General features: G+C 45.3%; 2 protein-coding genes across 2 annotated transcripts; one reads left to right on the top strand and one right to left on the bottom strand.

The window, feature by feature from the left end:
- Positions 1-11,321: 11,321 nt before the first annotated feature.
- LOC123078524 (AAA-ATPase At3g50940) lies at positions 11,322-13,129 on the top strand. Its single transcript, XM_044501062.1, has 2 exons — positions 11,322-12,451; positions 12,544-13,129. Exons 1-2 carry the CDS (start codon positions 11,462-11,464, stop codon positions 13,009-13,011), a joined length of 1,458 nt encoding a protein of 485 aa, XP_044356997.1. The 5' UTR covers positions 11,322-11,461; the 3' UTR covers positions 13,012-13,129.
- On the bottom strand, positions 13,111-15,319 carry LOC123078525 (uncharacterized). The gene is made up of 4 exons (XM_044501063.1): positions 15,093-15,319; positions 14,941-15,016; positions 13,595-13,723; positions 13,111-13,416 (listed from the first exon to the last, which is right to left on the bottom strand). The coding sequence occupies exons 1-4, from the start codon at positions 15,230-15,232 to the stop codon at positions 13,312-13,314; spliced, it is 450 nt and encodes a 149-aa protein (XP_044356998.1). The 5' UTR covers positions 15,233-15,319; the 3' UTR covers positions 13,111-13,311.
- Positions 15,320-20,260: the final 4,941 nt, after the last annotated feature.

A 20,260-nucleotide genomic window follows, 5' to 3' on the forward strand; every position in this document is an offset into this window, starting at 1 on the left:
AGTTCTGGTTTGATCATGTTATGCTTGTGAGAGAGGTTATTAGTCAACGGGTCTGAACCTTTCAGATTCGTGTGTGCTTTACGAATATCTATGTCATCTTGTGGATGCTACCACGCGCTATTTGGAGCCATTTCAAATAATTGCTCTACTATACGAATCCGGTTTACTACTCAGAGTCACCCGGATTAGTGTCAAAGTTCGCATCGACGTAACCCTTTACGACGAACTCCCTTTCACCTCCATAAACGAGAAAATTCCTTAGTCCACTAGGTACTAAGGATAAGTTCGACCGCTGTCATGTGATCCATTCCCAGATCACTATTGTACCCCTTGACCAACTCATGGCAAGGCACACTTCATGTGCGGTACACAGCATAGCATACTGTAGAGCCTACGTCTAAAGCATAGGGGACGACCTTCGTCCTTTCTCTCTCTTCTGCTGTGGTCAGGTCTTGAGTCTTACTCAATACTCACACCTTGTAACACAGCCAAGAACTCCTTCTTTGCTGATCTATTTTGAACTCTTTCAAAATCATGTCAAGGTGTGCGTTCTTTGAAAGTATCATCAGGCGTCTTGATCTATCTCTATAGATCTTGATGCCCAATATGTAAGCAGCTTTATCCAGGTCTTCCTTTGAAAAAACTCCTTTCAAACAACCCTTTATGCTTTCCAGAAATTTTACATCATTTCGGATCAACAATATGTCATTCACATATACTTATCAGAAATGTTGTAGCGCTCCCACTCACTTTATTGTAAATACAAGTTTCTAACAAACTTTGTATAACCCAAAACCTTTGATCACTCCATCAAAGTGTATATTCTGACTCCGAGATGCTTGCTCTAATCCATGGAAGGATCGCTGGAGCTAGCATACCTTTTAGCATCCTTAGGATCGACAAAACCTTTCTGATTGTATCACATACAACCTTTCCTTACAAAAACTGGTAAGGAAACTTGTTTTGACATCCATCTGCCAGATTTCATAAATGCAGCTAATGCTAACATGATTCCGACGGAATTAAGCATCGCTACGGATGAGAAAATCTCATCATAGTCAACTCCTTGAACTTGTGGAAATACTCTTAGCCACAAGTCGAGCTTCATAGACGGTAACATTACCGTCCATGTCCGTCTTCTTCTTAAAGATCCATTTATCTCGGATTTCATGGCTTCTAACCATTTGTCGGAATATGGGCCCACCATCGCTTCTCCATAGCTCATAGGTTCATCGTTGTCCAACAACATGACTTCCAAGACAGGATCACGTACTACTCTGAAGTATTACGCATCCTCGTCGTCCTACGAGGTTTGGTAGAGACTTGATCCGAAGTTTCATGATCACTATCATAAGCTTCCACTTCAATTGGTGTAGGTGCCACAGGAACAACTTCCTGTGCCCTGCTACACCCTAGTTGAAGTGACGGTTCAATAACCTTATCAAGTCTTCACCATCCTCCCACTCAATTCTTTCGAGAGAAACTTTTCCTCGAGAAAGGACTCATTTCTAGATGCAATTACTTTTGCTTCCAGATCTGAAATAGGAGGTATACCCAACTGTTTTGGGTATTCTATGAAGATGCATTTATCCGCTTTGGGTTCGAGCTTATTAGCCTGAAACTTTTTCACATAAGCATCGCAGCCCCAAACTTTTAAGAAACGACAACTTAGGTTTCTCTAAACGGTGTCGTCTCAACGGAATTGCGTGGTGCCCCTTTTAAAGTGAATGCGGTTGTCTCTAATGCCTAACCCATAAACGATAGTGGTAATTTGATAAGAGACATCATGGTATGCACCATATCCAATAGGGTGCAGTTATGATGTTCGGACACACCATCACACTATGGTGTTCCAGGCGGTATTAATTGTGAAACACTTTCCACAATGTCTTAATTGTGTGCCAAACTCGTAACTCGGACACTCATCTCTATGATCATATCACAAACATTTTATCCTCTTGTCACGACGATCTTCAACTTCACTCTGAAATTACTTGAACCTTTCAATAATTCAGACTTGTGTTTCATCAAGTAAATGTTCTCAGCATCTACTCAAATCATCTGTGAAGTAAGAACATATCGATATCCACTGCGTGCCTCGGCACTCATTGGACTGCACACATCAAATGTATTACTTCCAACAAGTTGCTCTCTTGTTCCATTTTACTGAAAACGAGGCCTTTCAGTCATCTTGCCCATGTGGTATGATTTGCATGTCTCAAGTGATTCAAAATCAAGTGAGTCCAAACGATCCATCTGCATGGAGTTTCTTCATGCATATATACCAATAGACATGGTTCGCGTGCCTCAATCGTTTCAAAAACGACTGAGTCCAAAGATCCATCTACATGGAGCTTCTTCATGCGTTCTATACCAATATGACTCAAATGGCAGTGCCACAAGTGTGTGGAACTATCATTACTATTTTATATCTTTTGGCACGAACATGTGTATCACTACGATCGAGATTCATTTTAGGTGCAAGACCATTGAAGGTATTATTCAAATAAACAGAGTAACCATTATTCTCCTTAAATGAATAACCGTATTGCGATAAACATAATCCAATCATGCTCAACGCAAACACCAAATCTCGATGGTAGAGGGAGCATGCAATGCTTGATCACATCAACCTTGGAAACACTTCCAACACATATCGTCATCTCACCTTTAGCTAGTCTCCATTTATTCCGCAGCTTTTATTTCGAGTTACTAACACTTAGCAACCGAACCGGTATCTAATACCCTGGTGCTGCTAGGAGTACTAGTAAAGTACACATTCATATAATGTATATCCAATATACTTCTGTCGACCTTGCCTGCCTTCTCATCTACCAAGTATCTAGGGTAGTTCCGCTTCAGTGACCGTTCCCCTCATTACAGAAGCACTTAGTCTCGGGTTTGGGTTCAACCTTGGGATTCTTCACTAGAGCAGCAAACGACTTGCTGTTTCATGAAGTATCCCTTTTGCCCTTGCCCTTCTTAAACTAGTGGTTTTACTAACCATCAACAATTGATGCTCCTTCTTGATTTCTACTTTCGCGGTGTCAAACATCGCGAATAGCTCAAGGATCAGCATAACTATCCCTGATATGTTATAGTTCATCACGAAGCTCTACTAGCTTGGTGGCAGTGACTATGGAGAATCATCACTATCTCATCTGGGAGATTAACTCCCACTCGATTCAAGCGATTGTGGTACTCAGACATTCTGAGCACATGCTCAACGATTGAGCTTTTTCTCCCTTAGTTTGCAGGCTTAAGAAACTTGTCAGAGGTCTCATACCTCTTGACGTGGGCACTAGTCTGAAATCCCGATTTCAGTCTTCGGAACATCTCATATGTTCTGCGACGTTTCAAAACCGTCTTTGGTGCCACAATTCTAAACCGTTAGCATTACGCATTGAACTATCATGTAGGCATCAAAACGTGTATGTCAGATGTTTCGTAACATCTACAGACGACGCTGAGGTTCAGCACACCGAGCGGTGCATTAAGGACATAAGCCTTCTGTGCAGTAATGAAGACAATCCTCAGTTTACGGACCCAGTCCGCATAATTGCTACTACCAACTTTTAACTAAATTTTTCTCTAGGAACATATCTTAAATAGTAGAACTAAAGCGTATGACATAATTTGCAAAGACCTTTTGACTATGTTCATGATAATGAAGTTCATCTGATTATTGAACTCCCACTCAGATAGACATCCCTCTAGTCATCTAAGTGATACATGATCCGAGTCAAACTAGGCCGTGTCCGATCATCACGTGAGACGGACTAGTCATCATCGGTGAACATCTCCATGTTGATCGTATCTACTATACGACTCATGCTCGACCTTTCGGTCTCTTGTGTTCCGAGGCCATGTCTGTACATGCTAGGCTCGTCAAGTCAACCTAAGTGTTTTGCATGTGTTTCAAGGCCATGTCTGTACATGCTAGGCTCGTCAACACCCGTTGTATTCGAACGTTAGAATCTATCACACCCGATCATCACGTGGTGCTTCGAAACAACGAACCTTCGCAACGGTGCACAGTTAGGGGAACACTTTCTTGAAATTATTATAAGGGATCATCTTACTTACTACCGTCGTTCTAAGCAAATAAGATGCATAACATGATAAACATCACATGCAATCAAATAGTGACATGATATGGCCAATATCATTTTGCTCCTTTGATCTCCATCTTCGGGGCACCATGATCATCTTTGTCACCGGCATGACACCATGATCTCCATCATCATGATCTCCATCATTGTGTCTTCATGAAGTTGTCACCCCAACGATTACTTCTACTTCTATGGCTAACGCGCTTAGCAATAAAGTAAAGTAATTTACATGGCGTTATTCAATGACACGCAGGTCATACAAAAAATAAAGACAACTCCTATGGCTCCTGCCGGTTGTCATACTCATCGACATGCAAGTCGTGATTCCTATTACAAGAATATGATCAATCTCATACATCACATATATCATTCATCACATCTTCTGGCCATATCACATCACATAGCACATGCTGCAAAAACAAGTTAGACGTCCTCTAATTGTTGTTGCAAGTTTTTTTTTACGTGGCTTGTATAGGTTTCTAGCAAGAACGTTTCTTACCTACGTAAGACCACAACGTGATATGCCAATTTCGATTTACCCTTCATAAGGACCCTTTTCATCGAATCCGTTCGGACTAAAGTGGGAGAGACAGACACCCGCTAGCCACCTTATGCAACTAGTGCATGTCAGTCGGTGGAACCTGTCTCACGTAAGCGTACGTGTAAGGTCGGTCCGGGCCGCTTCATCCCACAATGCCGTCGAAACAAGATAAGACTAGTAGCGGCAAGAAGAATTGGCAACATCTACGCCCACAACTGCTTTGTGTTCTACTCGTGCATAGAAACTACGCATAGACCTAGCTCATGATGCCACTGTTGGGGAACGTAGCAGAAATTCAAAATTTTCTACGCATCACCAAGATCAATCTATGGAGTAATCTAGCAACGAGGGGAAGGGGAGTGCATCTACATACCCTTGTAGATCGCGATGCGGAAGCGTTGCAAGAACGCGGATGAGGGAGTCGTACTCGTAGCGATTCAGATCGCGGTTAATTCCGATCTAAGCACCGAACCACGGCGCCTCCGCGTTCAACACACGTGCAGCCCGGTGACGTCTCCCACGCCTTGATCCAGCAAGGAGAGAGGGAGAGGTTGGGGAAGACTCCGTCCAGCAGCAGCACGACGGCGTGGTGGTGATGGAGGAGCGTGGCAATCCCGCAGGGCTTCGCCAAGCACCGCGGGAGAGGAGGAGGAGGGAGAGGGGTAGGGCTACGCCGAAAGAGAGACGTTCTCGTGTCTTGGGCAGCCCCAAACCTCAACTATATATAGGGGGGGAGGGGGCTGCGCCCCCTCTAGGGTTCCCACCCCAAGGGCAGGCGGCCAGCCCTAGATCCCATCTAAGGGGGGCGGCCAAGGGGAGGAGAGGGGGGGCGCCACTAGGGTGGGCCTTAAGGCCCATCTGGACCTAGGGTTTGCCCCCTCCCACTCTCCCATGCGCCTTGGGCCTTGGTGGGGGGTGCACCAGCCCACCTGGGGCTGGTCCCCTCCCACACTTGGCCCACGCAGCCTTCTGGGGCTGGTGGCCCCACTTGGTGGACCCCCGGGACCCTCCCGGTGGTCCCGGTACATTACCGATATCACCCGAAACTTTTCCGGTGACCAAAACAGGACTTCCCATATATAAATCTTTACCTCCGGACCATTCCGGAACTCCTCGTGACGTCCAGGATCTCATCCGGGACTCCAAACAACATTCGGTAACCACGTACATACTTTCCCTATAACCCTAGCGTCATCGAACCTTAAGTGTGTAGACCCTACGGGTTCGGGAACCATGCAGACATGACCGAGACGTTCTCCGGTCAATAACCAACAGCGGGATCTGGATACCCATGTTGGCTCCCACATGTTCCACGATGATCTCATCGGATGAACCACGATGTCGGGGATTCAATCAATCCCGTATGCAATTCCCTTTGTCTATCGATATGTTACTTGCCCGAGATTCGATCGTCGGTATCCCTATACCTTGTTCAATCTCGTTACCGGCAAGTCTCTTTACTCGTTCCGTAACTCACATCATCCCGTGATCAACTCCTTGGTCACATTGTGCACATTATGATGATGTCCTACCGAGTGGGCCCAGAGATACCTCTCCGTTTACACGGAGTGACAAATCCCAGTCTCGATTCCTGCCAACCCAACAGACACTTTCGGAGATACCTGTAGTGCACCTTTATAGCCACCCAGTTACGTTGTGATGTTTGGTACACCCAAAGCATTCCTACGGTATCCGGGAGTTGCACAATCTCATGGTCTAAGGAAATGATACTTGACATTAGAAAAGCTCTGAGCAAACAAACTACACGATCTTGTGCTAGGCTTAGGATTGGGTCTTGTCCATCACATCATTCTCCTAATGATGTGATCCCGTTATTAACGACATCCAATGTCCATGGTCAGGAAACCGTAACCATCTATTGATCAACGAGCTAGTCTACTAGAGGCTTACTAGGGACATGGTGTTGTCTATGTATCCACACATGTATCTGAGTTTCCTATCAATACAATTCTAGCATGGATAATAAACAATTATCATGAACAAGGAAATATAATAATAACCTATTTATTATTGCCTCTAGGGCATATTTCCAACACCCCTCTCCCCGTCCTTTCCAACTATATACTCCCCTACCTGCCGAACACAACTTATCACCACCACCAATAACACCCACCATAGCCAATCCCAACCATACACTCACCCCACCCGAGACGTCCCCAACACCCCCGACCCCTGCTCCCTCCCCAACACCCCCGGCCCCTACTCCCACTCCACCACCCAGCCCTGCTCCCACTCCACCACCCAGCCCTACTCCTTCGTCCGACTCTTCCGCTGCGCCGGACTCACCAGTACCCACCTTACCCCCTCGTGCTATTCCTACAGCAGCCCCGATTAATGATCATCGCATGCGTACTAGGGCCAAATCAAGATTTCATCAACCCCAAGACGGCCTAAACCTTCATACCTCCGTATCTCTCACTTCTCTTCCAAAGAAACAAAACTGCTCTACTTGATCCCAATTGGGCTGCTGCCATGCAAGAAGAATATAATGCTTTACTTCAAAACAACACCTGGCAACTTGTTCCTCGTCCTCCCAATACAAATATTTTTTCTGGCAAATGGATTTTTCGCCAAAAGTTCCACTCCGATGGGAGCCTCTCACGATATAAAGCTAGGTGGGTTTGTCGTGGCTTTTCTCAGCAACAAGGAATTGATTACGAAGAAACCTTCTCTCCTGTTGTTAAACCTAGCACCATTCGCACCGTTCTTAGTGTTGCTGTCTCCTCTTCATGGCTCATTCACCAACTTGATGTTAAAAATGCTTTCCACCATGGTTTCCTTCAAGAAACTGTCTACTGCCAGCAACCTCTGGGTTTTGAAAATCCATCCTTTCCAACTCATGTATGTCTTCTTCAGAAATCTCTCTACGGTCTTAAACAGGCCCCACGAGCTTGGTTTCAACGCTTCTCCTCCTTCATTCAAACAATAGGCTTCACTCCATCTCTCTCCAACACCTCTCTTTTTGTGTATCATCAAACTTCTGACACTGCCTATTTACTTCTCTATGTAGATGATATCATTCTTACCGCCTCCTCTCAAAAGTTCTTAGATCATATTGTCTCTCTTCTTAGATCTGAATTTTCTATGACTGACCTAGGACTCCTTCATCATTTCTTAGGCATTGCTGTTGTTCGAGATTCCTCCAGCCTTTTTCTTTCCCAACGCCAGTATATTCTTGATCTTCTTAATCGTGCTGGTATGCTTGACTGTCAATCATCTCGCACTCCTGTCGATACTAGTTTTAAACTTTCGGCTACCGGTGAACCCTTTTCCGATCCTACTCTCTATCGTAGCCTAACAGGTGCTCTCCAATATCTCACCATTACTCGTCCTGAAATCTCTTTTGCTGTTCAACAAGCATGTCTCTATATGCATGATCCCCGGGTTCCTCACTATAATCATGTTAAACGCATTCTTCGGTATTTAAAAGGAACTCTCAATCATGGTCTCCACCTCAATAATTCTTCTCCAAACTCGCTTACCGCAAACTCTGATGCAGACTGGGCTGGTTGTCCTGACACTCGAAGGTCCACTTCCGGTTTTTGTGTTTTTCTTGGTAACAATTTGATTTCTTGGTCTTCGAAAAGACAGGTTACAGTCTCACGTTCGTCGGCCGAGGCTGAGTATCGCGCTGTGGCACATGCCGTTGCAGATACAATCTGGATTCGGCAGTTACTCTCCGAGCTACACAGGCCTATTGAGCAGGCCACTATTGTCTACTGTGACAACATATCAGCAGTCTACATGACCAGCAATCCAGTTCAACACCGACGCACAAAGCATATTGAGATTGATATTCATTTTGTTCGTGAAAAGGTTGCTCTTGGTCAGGTTCGGGTGCTTCATGTTCCCTCTACGGCTCAGTTTGCTGACATTTTCACCAAGGCACTGCCTACTAAGCCGTTTCAAGATATCTGTTTCAGTCTCAACGTCGTCGAGCCTGCCGTTGATACTGCGGGGGATGTTAGAGTAGTCATTATGGTATACGACTTCTAGTCCAAGTCAGTTTTGTACCCCTACCCCAAGTCGGTTTGTACCCTCTTATATACTCTTGTATGCCGCACCAAATCATCAATAAGCAACAGTTTTATTCAGCTTTCAATAACCATATTATTATTAAATGAAAAATCAGTAATAACCATACATAATAGGACTGGTGTACGCGTAGATTTACTATGTTGAAAAGAAGAGAATTATGTGATGCAGATTTGCAGAATGGAGTGCGCAGGGGTGCAGCCGATCCACTGGCCCAGCCTACTTCATTCGCTTCCAAAGATCACAATATCTGTGTAAAAAGTGATTCATAAACTGAGCTACCCCTTCAGACTGTCATGTCATGGTGACCCAAAAGCAAATGCATCGATCTACTTGCATCCCCCAATCTCTCCCCTCGTCCAATCGCGCCGCCGGTCGTTCGCCCCAATCTCTTCCCTCGTCTCGCCGCCGCCAGAGGCACCGGCCAGCAAAGCTCGCCAGGCTCCGGTGACGGTGGCGGCGGGGCGTTTTCTTCCGCTCGTGCTAGGAGGTTGGGACGGCCAGATCCCGTTCGTGGCGGCGCAGCGCTCAGGCCTGCAGGGCAAGGCAGCGGTGTGGTGGCAGGTTTCTGGCAGGCGCGGTGACAGCGCTGGTTGATTTCAGCGGCTTGGGCGGCTGCTCCGACGGGATCTCCTCCAGTTGTAGCGCTCCCTTGGTTGGCAACCAGCGATAATTCTACGGCTATGGATTCCGGAGGCCTTGGCTGAATGGCTCGATAGCTTTCGCCAGGTCTGAAAAAACCGGATCGGCAACGGGTCGCGCCCGACCTCACCAAGCCACCAAGCCATCCTCTGATCACCGGTGACGCTGAAGTCCATGGCTTGGTGGTGGTGTTTCAGATCTGATCGGCCGAATGGGGATGCATGCAGACTATGCTGCTGTGGCCTCCTACGGTTCCACGACGGCGGAGGTCACCGAAAGATCTTCGGGAGTCTTCATCTCAAGATCCACTGGTTGACTTCGACGGTGAGATACAAATTATGGACGACGACTTGACACAAAGGAATGGTTGTGGAGCGGCGGCGGCGGACATCACACGTAGCTGCTGGGATTGTGGAAAAGTGATGGCGACAACACTTGATGACTTCGATGGTGCTACTAAGCATCAGGTCACGAGTTCCGGGGTGAAAGCCTTGGTCTGACCCAAGCTGGTTGTACCTGGCAATGGCGATGTATTTTACATCGTTACCTTGTTGAAGGCATTGCTCGGATATACTTAGATTGATTCTTCATGATGAAAACCTTGATCCTAACCTTGGTGGTTGGATCCGGTGACGACGACGCTTGAGTGTCACTTCTTTCTTGAAGGCGTTGATGTTGAAAAACTCCGTCGTCTATGTGGCGTCATGAGATGGATGGTGTGGATATGGTCATTGTTGTAGTTTGCCTATAATGGATCTGATCACTTTGTACTTTTATATTTTTCCCCGCCTACGCATAGCTTTGGTCTATTATGACTTTGTTGTTGCCGGCGTGTTTTGTATGTGTGTGTGTTGATGTTGGCTGTGTGCGTCCTAGCTTTGCAGAGGCCGGGTGTGTGCTCTTAGGGTATGTATTCTCTTGATGTTCCTTTTTTAGCCAATAAAATCCACTCTTTGTCGAAAAAAAACTTGCATCCCCCAACGGAGGGAAACTTTGGCAACTGGCAACACACGCACTTTCTTTCCTTCCCTTTTCTTTTTTGAGGGTGGCAACACACACGAAAATGAAATGAAAAATCCCTTCCTTCCCCTGCACGATTACCTAAATCAATGCTACTCGGGCGTCAACCGTTGTTAGTCAGCAGCAGCCGGACTCTCGCGGATGCTCGGCATGGAAACGTGACGGGGACACGAGACCAAAAGGAAACACGTAGTAGACGGTTGTGAGCGCTGCAGAAATTTCCTACGGAAACTCGCAGCCAACTGCCGACAGCTACAAGTCTATGCAGACAGTTGTAAACTTGCTTTACCCTGCACAAGGCTCCAAAAAAGAATTTAAAAAACGTCATTATGCGTGTGCATTTGCAAGGGTTTTCCCGCAACCATCCCATCTGTGTCTATCAGGCAGCATGTTAATCGTGCATACGTGTTCCTCGTGTAGTGCAACTTCAACAAATTTGAACAGAGTGCCCAATAATAAAAAGCAAATTCGAACAGGAAATTCGCCCGTTTGTGTAATACATTCTTTTACAGTACCTGACAGCACCAAAAACAAAAGCATGTGCTTTCACTACCGGAGGCCTTGGAAACAAATATGGTCATGATTCTCAAGCACATACTACATCATTGGTTTATCGACAACGCATTCGAGTATCAACAGGAATACTAGTACTAGTACTCCTACTCAACAGCAGGCATGAAGAGACAACCATCTCCTCAAACTCAAAGTGGGGGTCCAGCAGGTAGTCGGTTCGGCTTCGAGGCCATTTCTGGCGTTGTTTAGCACGGCCACCCAAGGAACATGGCCGTGCCATTAGAAAAAACCCCACCAAGTAGTGTGATGCCATTTTTCTACTTTGGCCAAGGCCTCCTTTCTGGACAACGCACCACTCAGACCAATGTTATTTAGCTTGACTGACTCGCCCGTCACCCAACCACTTCGACGCAAACCAAGCCAGCTATAAAACCGCGCGCCAGCTAAACGCCCCCATTCAACACCGACCAGCACCATCACTGCTTGGAAGGTTCAAATCTCCCAGCACTACTTGGTCTTGAAGGAAAGTGAGAGGCAAAAGCAGAGGAGTGACTTTGCCCGTAGCCCGCCGCCGGCCATGGCCTCCTACGACAAGGCCATGGAGTCGTACAAGAAGGCCGTCACCACGGCGGCCTCCCTCGCGGCGTCCGCGATGCTGGTGCGGGGCGTCGTCAACGAGCTGGTGCCCTACGAGGTGCGTGACCTGCTCTTCTCCGGCATGGGCTACCTTCGCTCGCACATGTCCTCCCAGCACACCATCATCATAGAGGAGACCGAGGGGTGGGCCAACAACCAGCTCTACGACGCCGCGCGGGCGTACCTGGCGACGCGGATCAACACCGACATGCAGCGCCTCCGGGTCAGCCGCGTCGACGAGACCAAGAGCATGATGTTCAGCATGGAGGAGGGCGAAGAGATGGCCGATGTCCATGAGGGCACCGAGTTCAAGTGGCGCCTTGTCTGCCGGGACAACTCCAGCGCCAGCAGCAGCAACACCAACGGCCGTGGCGGCAGCGGCAATTTCAAGCTTGAGGTCCGGTCCTTCGAGATGAGCTTCCACAGGAAGCACAAGGACAAAGCACTTACCTCCTACCTCCCTCACATCCTCGCCGTGGCCAAGAAAATCAAAGAGCAGAACAGGACGCTCAAGATCTACATGAACGAAGGTGAGTCATGGTTTGCCATTGATCTCCACCACCCATCAACCTTCAGCACGCTTGCCATGGATCACAAGCTCAAGCAGTCAGTCATGGATGATCTCGAGAGGTTTGTCAAGAGAAAGGAATACTACAAGAAGATCGGCAAGGCATGGAAACGAGGGTACCTGCTGTATGGCCCACCTGGGACTGGCAAGTCAAGCATGATTGCAGCAATGGCCAATTACCTCAAATTTGATGTATATGATCTTGAGCTCACTGAGGTCAACTGGAACTCAACACTTCGGAGGTTGCTCATCGGGATGACCAACCGGTCAATTCTTGTCATTGAGGACATCGACTGCACTGTCGAGCTGCAACAGCGGGAGGAAGGTCAGGAGGGCACCAAATCCAACCCTTCAGAGGACAAGGTTAGATAGATACTTGGAATGATATTTCCCTTGCATTGCTTAGTTCCTTAGTTTTCTTTCCATTCTGATGTCCTATGTGCTATCTCCAACAGGTGACACTATCCGGGCTACTCAACTTCGTTGATGGGCTTTGGTCAACAAGTGGGGAGGAGAGGATAATTATCTTCACAACAAACTACAAAGAAAGGCTCGATCCTGCGCTTCTGCGCCCTGGCAGGATGGACATGCACATTCACATGGGGTACTGCTGCCCAGAGTCGTTCCGAATCTTGGCCTCCAACTACCACTCTATAGATCACCATGCCACATACCCGGAGATAGAAGAATTGATCAAGGAGGTCATGGTGACTCCAGCAGAGGTCGCAGAGGTGCTCATGAGGAATGAAGAGACGGACGTCGCACTCAAAGGTCTTATCCAGTTCCTCAAGAGAAAGAAAGATGGCGCTGGCAAACCGGAAAATGTGGACCAGGTGGCGAAGGAGGAAGAACAAGAGAAGGAGATGATGACGAAAAGTGATGTCCCAGATAATGAAGATCAGCAAGATGGGAGCAAAGAATGATGTGTATACAGTGTGAATATCATACAATTAGTGCCAGGAACTTCGAGCAACAATGTATCATTTTGCTATAATAAGAGATCAATTTTGGTAACAATAAAATAATCTGGTATTGTGAACAGTTATACTATTTGAGTGCATATAAACCCAGTTATGAACTCAGTATTGGTAGTTATTTCAATGCAGAAATACTGTTCAATATAAGCAGTCAACAAGGTTGAAATAATCAATTTTGTCAAGACTCAAACCTAATGTTTTTAGAGGAAACTTAGCATGTCTGGCTTCTAATAACACTTCTCCAAATCAGTCTTCAGTACAAGTGTTCACACCATTTTCTTCTCGTAGGTCATACTCGACAATTAGACCAAGATTGTCAACAAACTTGTGATACACCTGGCACCCTGCACACTGTGTGTGCAGTGCATGTTAGAAAATAATGAACAGCATATCTCCGAAAATAAATGAGCATAGACATGGTCTTGTTTTAATACTAAAAAAGAGAGCGGTAGGCAGATAAGGTCCGTACTAATATAAGCAAAGCTGTTGGCTGTACAAATTAAGTAAATAAACACACTGAACAATTTACCTGAAGAAAAACTGTTCCTCTTTCATAGCCCACCCTGTTTATCAAACGTTTTGTCCTTGCATCACATTTATTACATGTAAACTGAACAAGCAAGCTTCTTCTAGGAAGCTTTATATCAAAACTAGCTTCCTGCAATATCACATAAGAAATGTATGTTGTTTTAAAGCCATTCCAGCCAACCGGTTAATCCGCGGTATGATGCTTCAATTTCAGGGATAATAGGTAAATGGTGTAAAAAATACAGAAGTAAGATTCAATCAAAAGTATCACCATTTCAAAGTGACTCAACCACCATTGAGAACAAGAGTTCTGTTCAGTTATTCCCACCAGTGTGGCAACAAGTGTGTTTTCATACAATACAATTCACTCTGTTACTCCCTCCTTCCCAAAATATAAGGCGTCAGTTGACTTTTCCAGTCTTCGTTGTAGAACTTCGACTATGATTTTCACGTATTATATGTCTATAGAATTAGTAGACTGACATCTGAAATAAAATTATTTGGCAAGACAAATACGACGATGCCATTTATACATGTTCAATCCATGTAGTTTATTATATATTAGTGGTCAAAGTCTTGCATCAAAGACTGTGTAAAGTCAATTTCGTCTTATATTTTGGGAAGGAGGGAGTAGTATATATGATATAAGGATGGACATTTACATCATTCAGCTTTCAGTCTACCCAATTCATCAGCTATGGTTTGTGCCAACTTATGTGGGGGCTGGCAAAATCTGCCATTTTAAAATGCCTAAAAGTACAAAACTGAAAGAATGCAAAAGGTACATCATCTATGATATGTTAGCTTTTCAATTTGAACTGGAATAGGATTGCACAAGCGTATTCAACTAGTGATCTCAACCGGTGCATAAAAGGAGCTGCTCGCAAGCCACGCCTCATTCTAATAATCTGACAAGCTTAAGGTTGATAACGACGGCCATATTGAACACTGTGCATCATTCAGAGTAGTGGTTTGCAAGGTATTGTACACTGCTGCCTCTCGTGACCAGTGAGTTGACACCAGGTTGACACATGGATGATGTTATATATATATCCCTGCGTTATGTGGTAAACTTTATTTCAGGTCCAAATTCCTAGTAATTGGTTAACTACTCCCTCTGTAAATAAATATAAGTAGTGATCTAAACGATCTTACATTTCTTTCTTTAGGGAGTACTAGGTATTTGAAGCAGCTAACTGTAGTTCATATTGCTGTCAAATCCACAGTTGCAGAATCGCTAACCACCGTTAACTAGTCCAATTTTCATTGACCACCACGAGCACAAAAGGCAGGCAGCACGGAAACCAGTTCATCCCTGGCCGGGGGTGGGGGGTGGGGGTGTCTCACCTCCGAGGCATCCGGATCAACGTCGCCGGAGCACGCACAGACATAGAGTCCCCTACGAAGATATGAAACCCTCAGGCTGCAAGGAGAGCACACAGCCTTATTTGCTTAGGCATCGCTGAGCTGAATCCGACACAAGGAGAAGCGGAGCGTACCTAGGAGCGGGAGTCCTGAGCTTGGGATTGGAGGAGGTGAGGCAAGCGCGGGACGGGGGTGAGCGACCGGCGAAGGAGCTCCCCCTCCCCGGGAACGACAGCGCCGCCGAGCAGCCGTACCCCGTGGCCGTCGTCGCCATCGGCCGGTGGCTACTGGGTTGAGGAATCCTCTCCTCTCCCGTTCCTCCTCCTGCTGTGCAATGGAGCCATCCGACGGAGTGACTGGAAGGCTGTACAAAGGAGGCCCGATTATGTATGGGCACGCGGCCCACTTAAGTTTATCCTCGCCCGCATTTCCGCGGGTGCGGCTATACCTCGCTTCAAGCGAGTCCGATGGAAGAAGACTCGCCTGAATGTTAATCATGCATTTGAAAAGGTTAAACTTGTATTTGAAATTTTTAAACAAGAATTTAAAAAAATATTAAATATGTATAGTGGTGATCTTATATTCAAAAAATATTAATCTGGTACTTGAAAAATGTTAATCAAGCATTAAAAAAATGTTAAATGTGTACAAAAAAATGTTGACCATGCATTCAATAAATTTTAATATTTTTTGAAAATTATTAATATATATAATGTGTATAAAAAATGAAAACCCAAGAGAAAACAAAATAAAAACCAATGAAAAACGTGAAAAGAAACAAACAAAACCGAAGAAAATGAAGAAAAAAAGGTAGTAAAACGGAAAAGAAACAAAGAAACCCTAAGAAAAACAATGAAAAGGGAAAGAAAAGGAAAGGGTAGTAAAAACAGAGAAATAAACGAAGAAAAAATGGTGAGAAAACAAAAAAAAAACAAGAATCCATGGAAGACCAACTATTTTTCTTCAACTACGTCGCAGCAAACTAGGTTAACGCGAACCAGACGATGCCACAGTGGCTAGCATCAGCGCACTACAACTGATCCATCCTATGGTCGATTCCTGCTGCCCCTATTGATCTACTTTTTTTTCTTTTAGGTATGCGATAATGGACCGGCCCGTCACTATAGATGCTTCAGGCAAGCCTTCCATTGGGACTTGTATGAGATCTCATATTTAGGTGAGATCGTGAGATCAACTCTGAAAAGATCATATTTAGACATTTCGAAAAAAAATCTAAAACTATTTGACAACATCCATGTGGGGTATGTCTACAACTCTGAAAAAAATCAACTCAAAACTCGATGTAAGTTCTTTAGGTATGCGATAATGGACCGGCCCGTCACTATAGATGCTTCAGGCAAATTTTCCATCAGGCTCTTTATAAAAGAGATGGGGAGATTTGAATGAGACCTCACATTTAGGTAAGATCATGAGATCAACCCTAAAAAAAAAAAATCATATTTAGACATTAAAAAAAATCTGAAACTATTTGACAACATACATGTGGAGTATGTCTACAACTCCGAGAAAAAAATCAGCTCAAAACTAGATGTACATTTAGCGATTCATAAAATACAAATTCAAATGTGAGTGGTGACAGCTTTGGATGAATAGTACCTTGACAGCTTTGTACTTGCACGGAAACTAATACACCCTATATTCTGGAACGGAGGGAGTATTTTACTAGGACAATGCCCGTACGTTGCAATGGGATATAAATGCGATTGTATAAATAATTTTTTATCAAATCTTGCACGTGATTGTTATACTTTGATAAGAAGTTTGGTAAGTAAATTAAAGTGAAATTGGTTCATCAAGTAAGTAAATTAAGGTGATTGATTATCATATATGGGGAGCTTGACGAAGAGGTGACGAGAAAAAAAAACATGGAACCTTACGTTTTTTTTAAGTTGTAGAGATAGAGAAATTAAGGGGTTTTATCAGTCTTGTCATTAGTTGTGTCAACCTAGTCAATTTTGCCACTGAAAATCTCAACTACCCAAAATTGACATCTTTTCATTAAGCATGTGCTAAAAAATGCCGCTCGACACCGTTATCATCTAGTCAAATGCCATTCACTAGGGTGCAGACCAAAATACCCTTAACCCTACTTGTAGTCGTTTCCTCTACAAATCACTATAACATAACCTACATGTCTAAGTTTTCAATACAAAGAATGAAACTAGAAGCAAAAATAGTTTTGCATGCGGTTTTATCAAATCCCCGTGTGTCGCTATTTTTCCTTCAAACTTAATTCTTGTGCTGACAACTAGGACCAACAAGTTATAGGGAAACACCGAATGTTGAACTTAATTCTCATCTATTTCCTCGTGTTGTCCTTCGAATGCAGTTGTGCTTCACGTGAATGCACAACTGTGTTTTATCATAAAACACAATTGTGTTTTTTATACGGGGTGCTTGACGTATGGCGGTGGCGGGGCGCACCACAAGGCTGCCCCTCGCGCATCACTGCCAGGAGGCCCATCCAGCAGGTACCCCTCATTTTTTAAGGAAAGTCTTCATGGCACACTTTATTTCAACAAGGATTTGTTTATTACATCTGAAACAATAAATCTAGAATGATTACCATCCAAAAAACAATAGAGTTAGAAATAAAAGCATGTCTAGTCAACTTGTGCGCCGCATAATTTGCTTCCTGGGTGTACTGTTGTAAAGCAATCAGCAAGAATCACAGAGCAGGGGCTCCAACGGATGGCCGTTTTCGCTTTGGGGTTCATCTGCTCGTAAATTCAAAAAAAAAAACTACCTCTGTGTGGAAATTTTTGTCGGATAAATGGATGTATTTAGACGTATTTTAGTTCTAGATAAATTCATTTGTATCCATTTCTCTCACAAGTATTTCCAGACGGAAGAAGTAGTAAATTAAATTTTAAAATTCTGATTTTTTTTATATAGATGTTTTGCTTAGAGTAACTAGCATGCTTGACAATTTTCATGCGAAACCGGATAGCAATAGTTAGTCGGTGAAAAAATAAAATTAAGTGTAATATTTGAAGGTAACATTTGAGGTTCAATTTTGTTTGCACAAGTCAAAATGCTTAAATTTTCCGCCTAAATTTACAGGTAATATTTGAGTGTTACAATGAATCAATATATATTTTAAATATTTCTTTGGCATTTATAAGATAACATTTTTTTTGGTGAATACAAGATACATTTTTAGTGCGAATGGAGTATATGCTCTGGAATTGGATTTCTGCTCCAAACCTTGATATGTATAGGCCGTTCAGTTCAGTAGCCCACCAGGCCACAGTTGAGCCCACAGCCCCACACAACCCACATTGTCGCATATCTTTTTTGTCGAAATCACTAATTGAGAAGACAGCAGCGCGGTAGCAGCTTCTTCCCTCTAGTTAGGGTTTTTTCCTCTCGGGGGCGACTTCCGCCGCCGTTGAGATCCAAGTTCTTCCCTCCGTCGAACTCTGCCGGAAGACCAATTCGGGCCGATCAAGGGGTGATCTAGCATCACCACCCGGCCTTGGTTGGTCTCCTGGTATGTAGAGGAAGGCGGCTAGGGTTTTGCATCACAAATTACCCGGGAGTTTCGCTTGTCGGGTAAGGTTTTCAGAGATGGCATAGGAGGATGCTGGCGGATCGAAGACAATGGGTGGATCTTCATCGGCGAGCGAGATTGAAAGCTTGATGGCCGAGCTAGGGATCCAGGAGGAGGATCTGGATGATGTAGTTGTGGACGAGGAGGCTGTTCCTCGTGACGCGGCTCGATGGACGGCAGTGGCAAGAGTCCACATTGATAAGCCGTATAGTCAAGGGTGGTTCTTCAGGAATATGAGGGCCGCATGGGATCTAGCACAAGCAGTGACCTTCAAGCCGCTAGAAGCAAATTTGTATACCATGAAATTCAACTGCCTTGGGGATTGGAAGAGAGTCATGCAAGAGGGCCCTTGGAATTTCAGAGGCAATGCGGTGGTGATGACAGAGTATGATGGAATAACCCAACCGTCAAAAGTGAAGCTGGACACAATTAACATATGGATCCAGATTCATGATGTGCCAAGCCTGTTTGCGCACCTGATCCCTTCGCTAGCATCTAAAGTGGGGGAAGTCCTGTTCACAGAGAAGGATTCACATGATTTCGTCGGGAACTTTCATCGTGCTTGGGTCAAGATCAATGTCCATAAGCCCTTAAAGAACCATGTTTCGCTGGTGAGGGACTCAAAGCGTCAGATATACAGGGTGAAGTACGAACGCTTGCCAGATTGGTGCGCGGTTTGCGGTCACCTAGGTCATGTCTTCAAAGAACATAGGGATGGAATCCACCCAAAATCTGCTCTAGTGTTCAAAGATCTTCGTGCATCATGGTCAATGACAATTGGGAGAGGACCGGGTGCATCGCAGGGACGCCGAGCCGGAAGAAGGGGAGGACGAACCGGAGGCAACAGAGACAACTGGAAAGAGGACCTTGGCGGTGATCGCACAGAGGAGGAGGAGAACCAGTTTGAGGCACCCGCTGTTGATACTACTATGGAGAACATCAATAGGAAGAGATTTGAGAGGCCCGAAGGAGGTGGCTACTCCAATGAGGCGAAGGATCAGCAAGCGGCTGTATCAGAGGGAAAGCAACTTGCAATTGTCCCAGTTGGGAGCAATGTGGTGAGCCCACTGAGGGACTCCTGGACTAAGGGGTCCTCGGGCGTCCGGCTTGTTATTCACTGGGCCGGACTGATGGGCTGTGAAGATATGAAGGCCGAAGACTATACACGTGTCCGGATTGGACTCTCCTTGGCGCAGAAGGCAAGCTAGGCGACCGGCTATGAAGATTCCCTCTTATGTAACCGACCCCATGTAACCCTAGATCTCTCTGGTATCTATATAAACCGGAGAGCATAGTCCGGATAGGCGACATTCATTACCATATTCATATAGGCTAGGCTCCTAGGGTTTAGCCATTACGATCTCGTGGTAGATCAACTCTTGTAACACTCATATTCATCAAGATCAATCAAGAAGGAAGTAGGGTATTACCTCCATAGAGAGGGCCCAAACCTGGGTAAACATCGTGTCCCCCGTCTCCTGTTACCATCGATCCTAGACGCACAGCTCGGGACCCCCTACCTGAGATCCGCCGGTTTTGACACCGACATTGGTGCTTTCATTGAGAGTTCCACTGTGCTATCGGCGAAGGGCTCGATGGCCCCTTCGATCGTCAGTAATGACCCAGTGAGAAACCTTCCTCCCCGGACAGACCTTCGTATTCGGCGGCTTCGTACTGCGGGCCAACTCGCTTGGCCGTCTGGAGCAGATTGATAGCTACGCCCCTGGC

The sequence above is a fragment of the Triticum aestivum genome, chromosome 3D (assembly GCF_018294505.1).
Source record: "Triticum aestivum cultivar Chinese Spring chromosome 3D, IWGSC CS RefSeq v2.1, whole genome shotgun sequence".
Lineage (NCBI taxonomy): Eukaryota > Viridiplantae > Streptophyta > Magnoliopsida > Poales > Poaceae > Triticum > Triticum aestivum.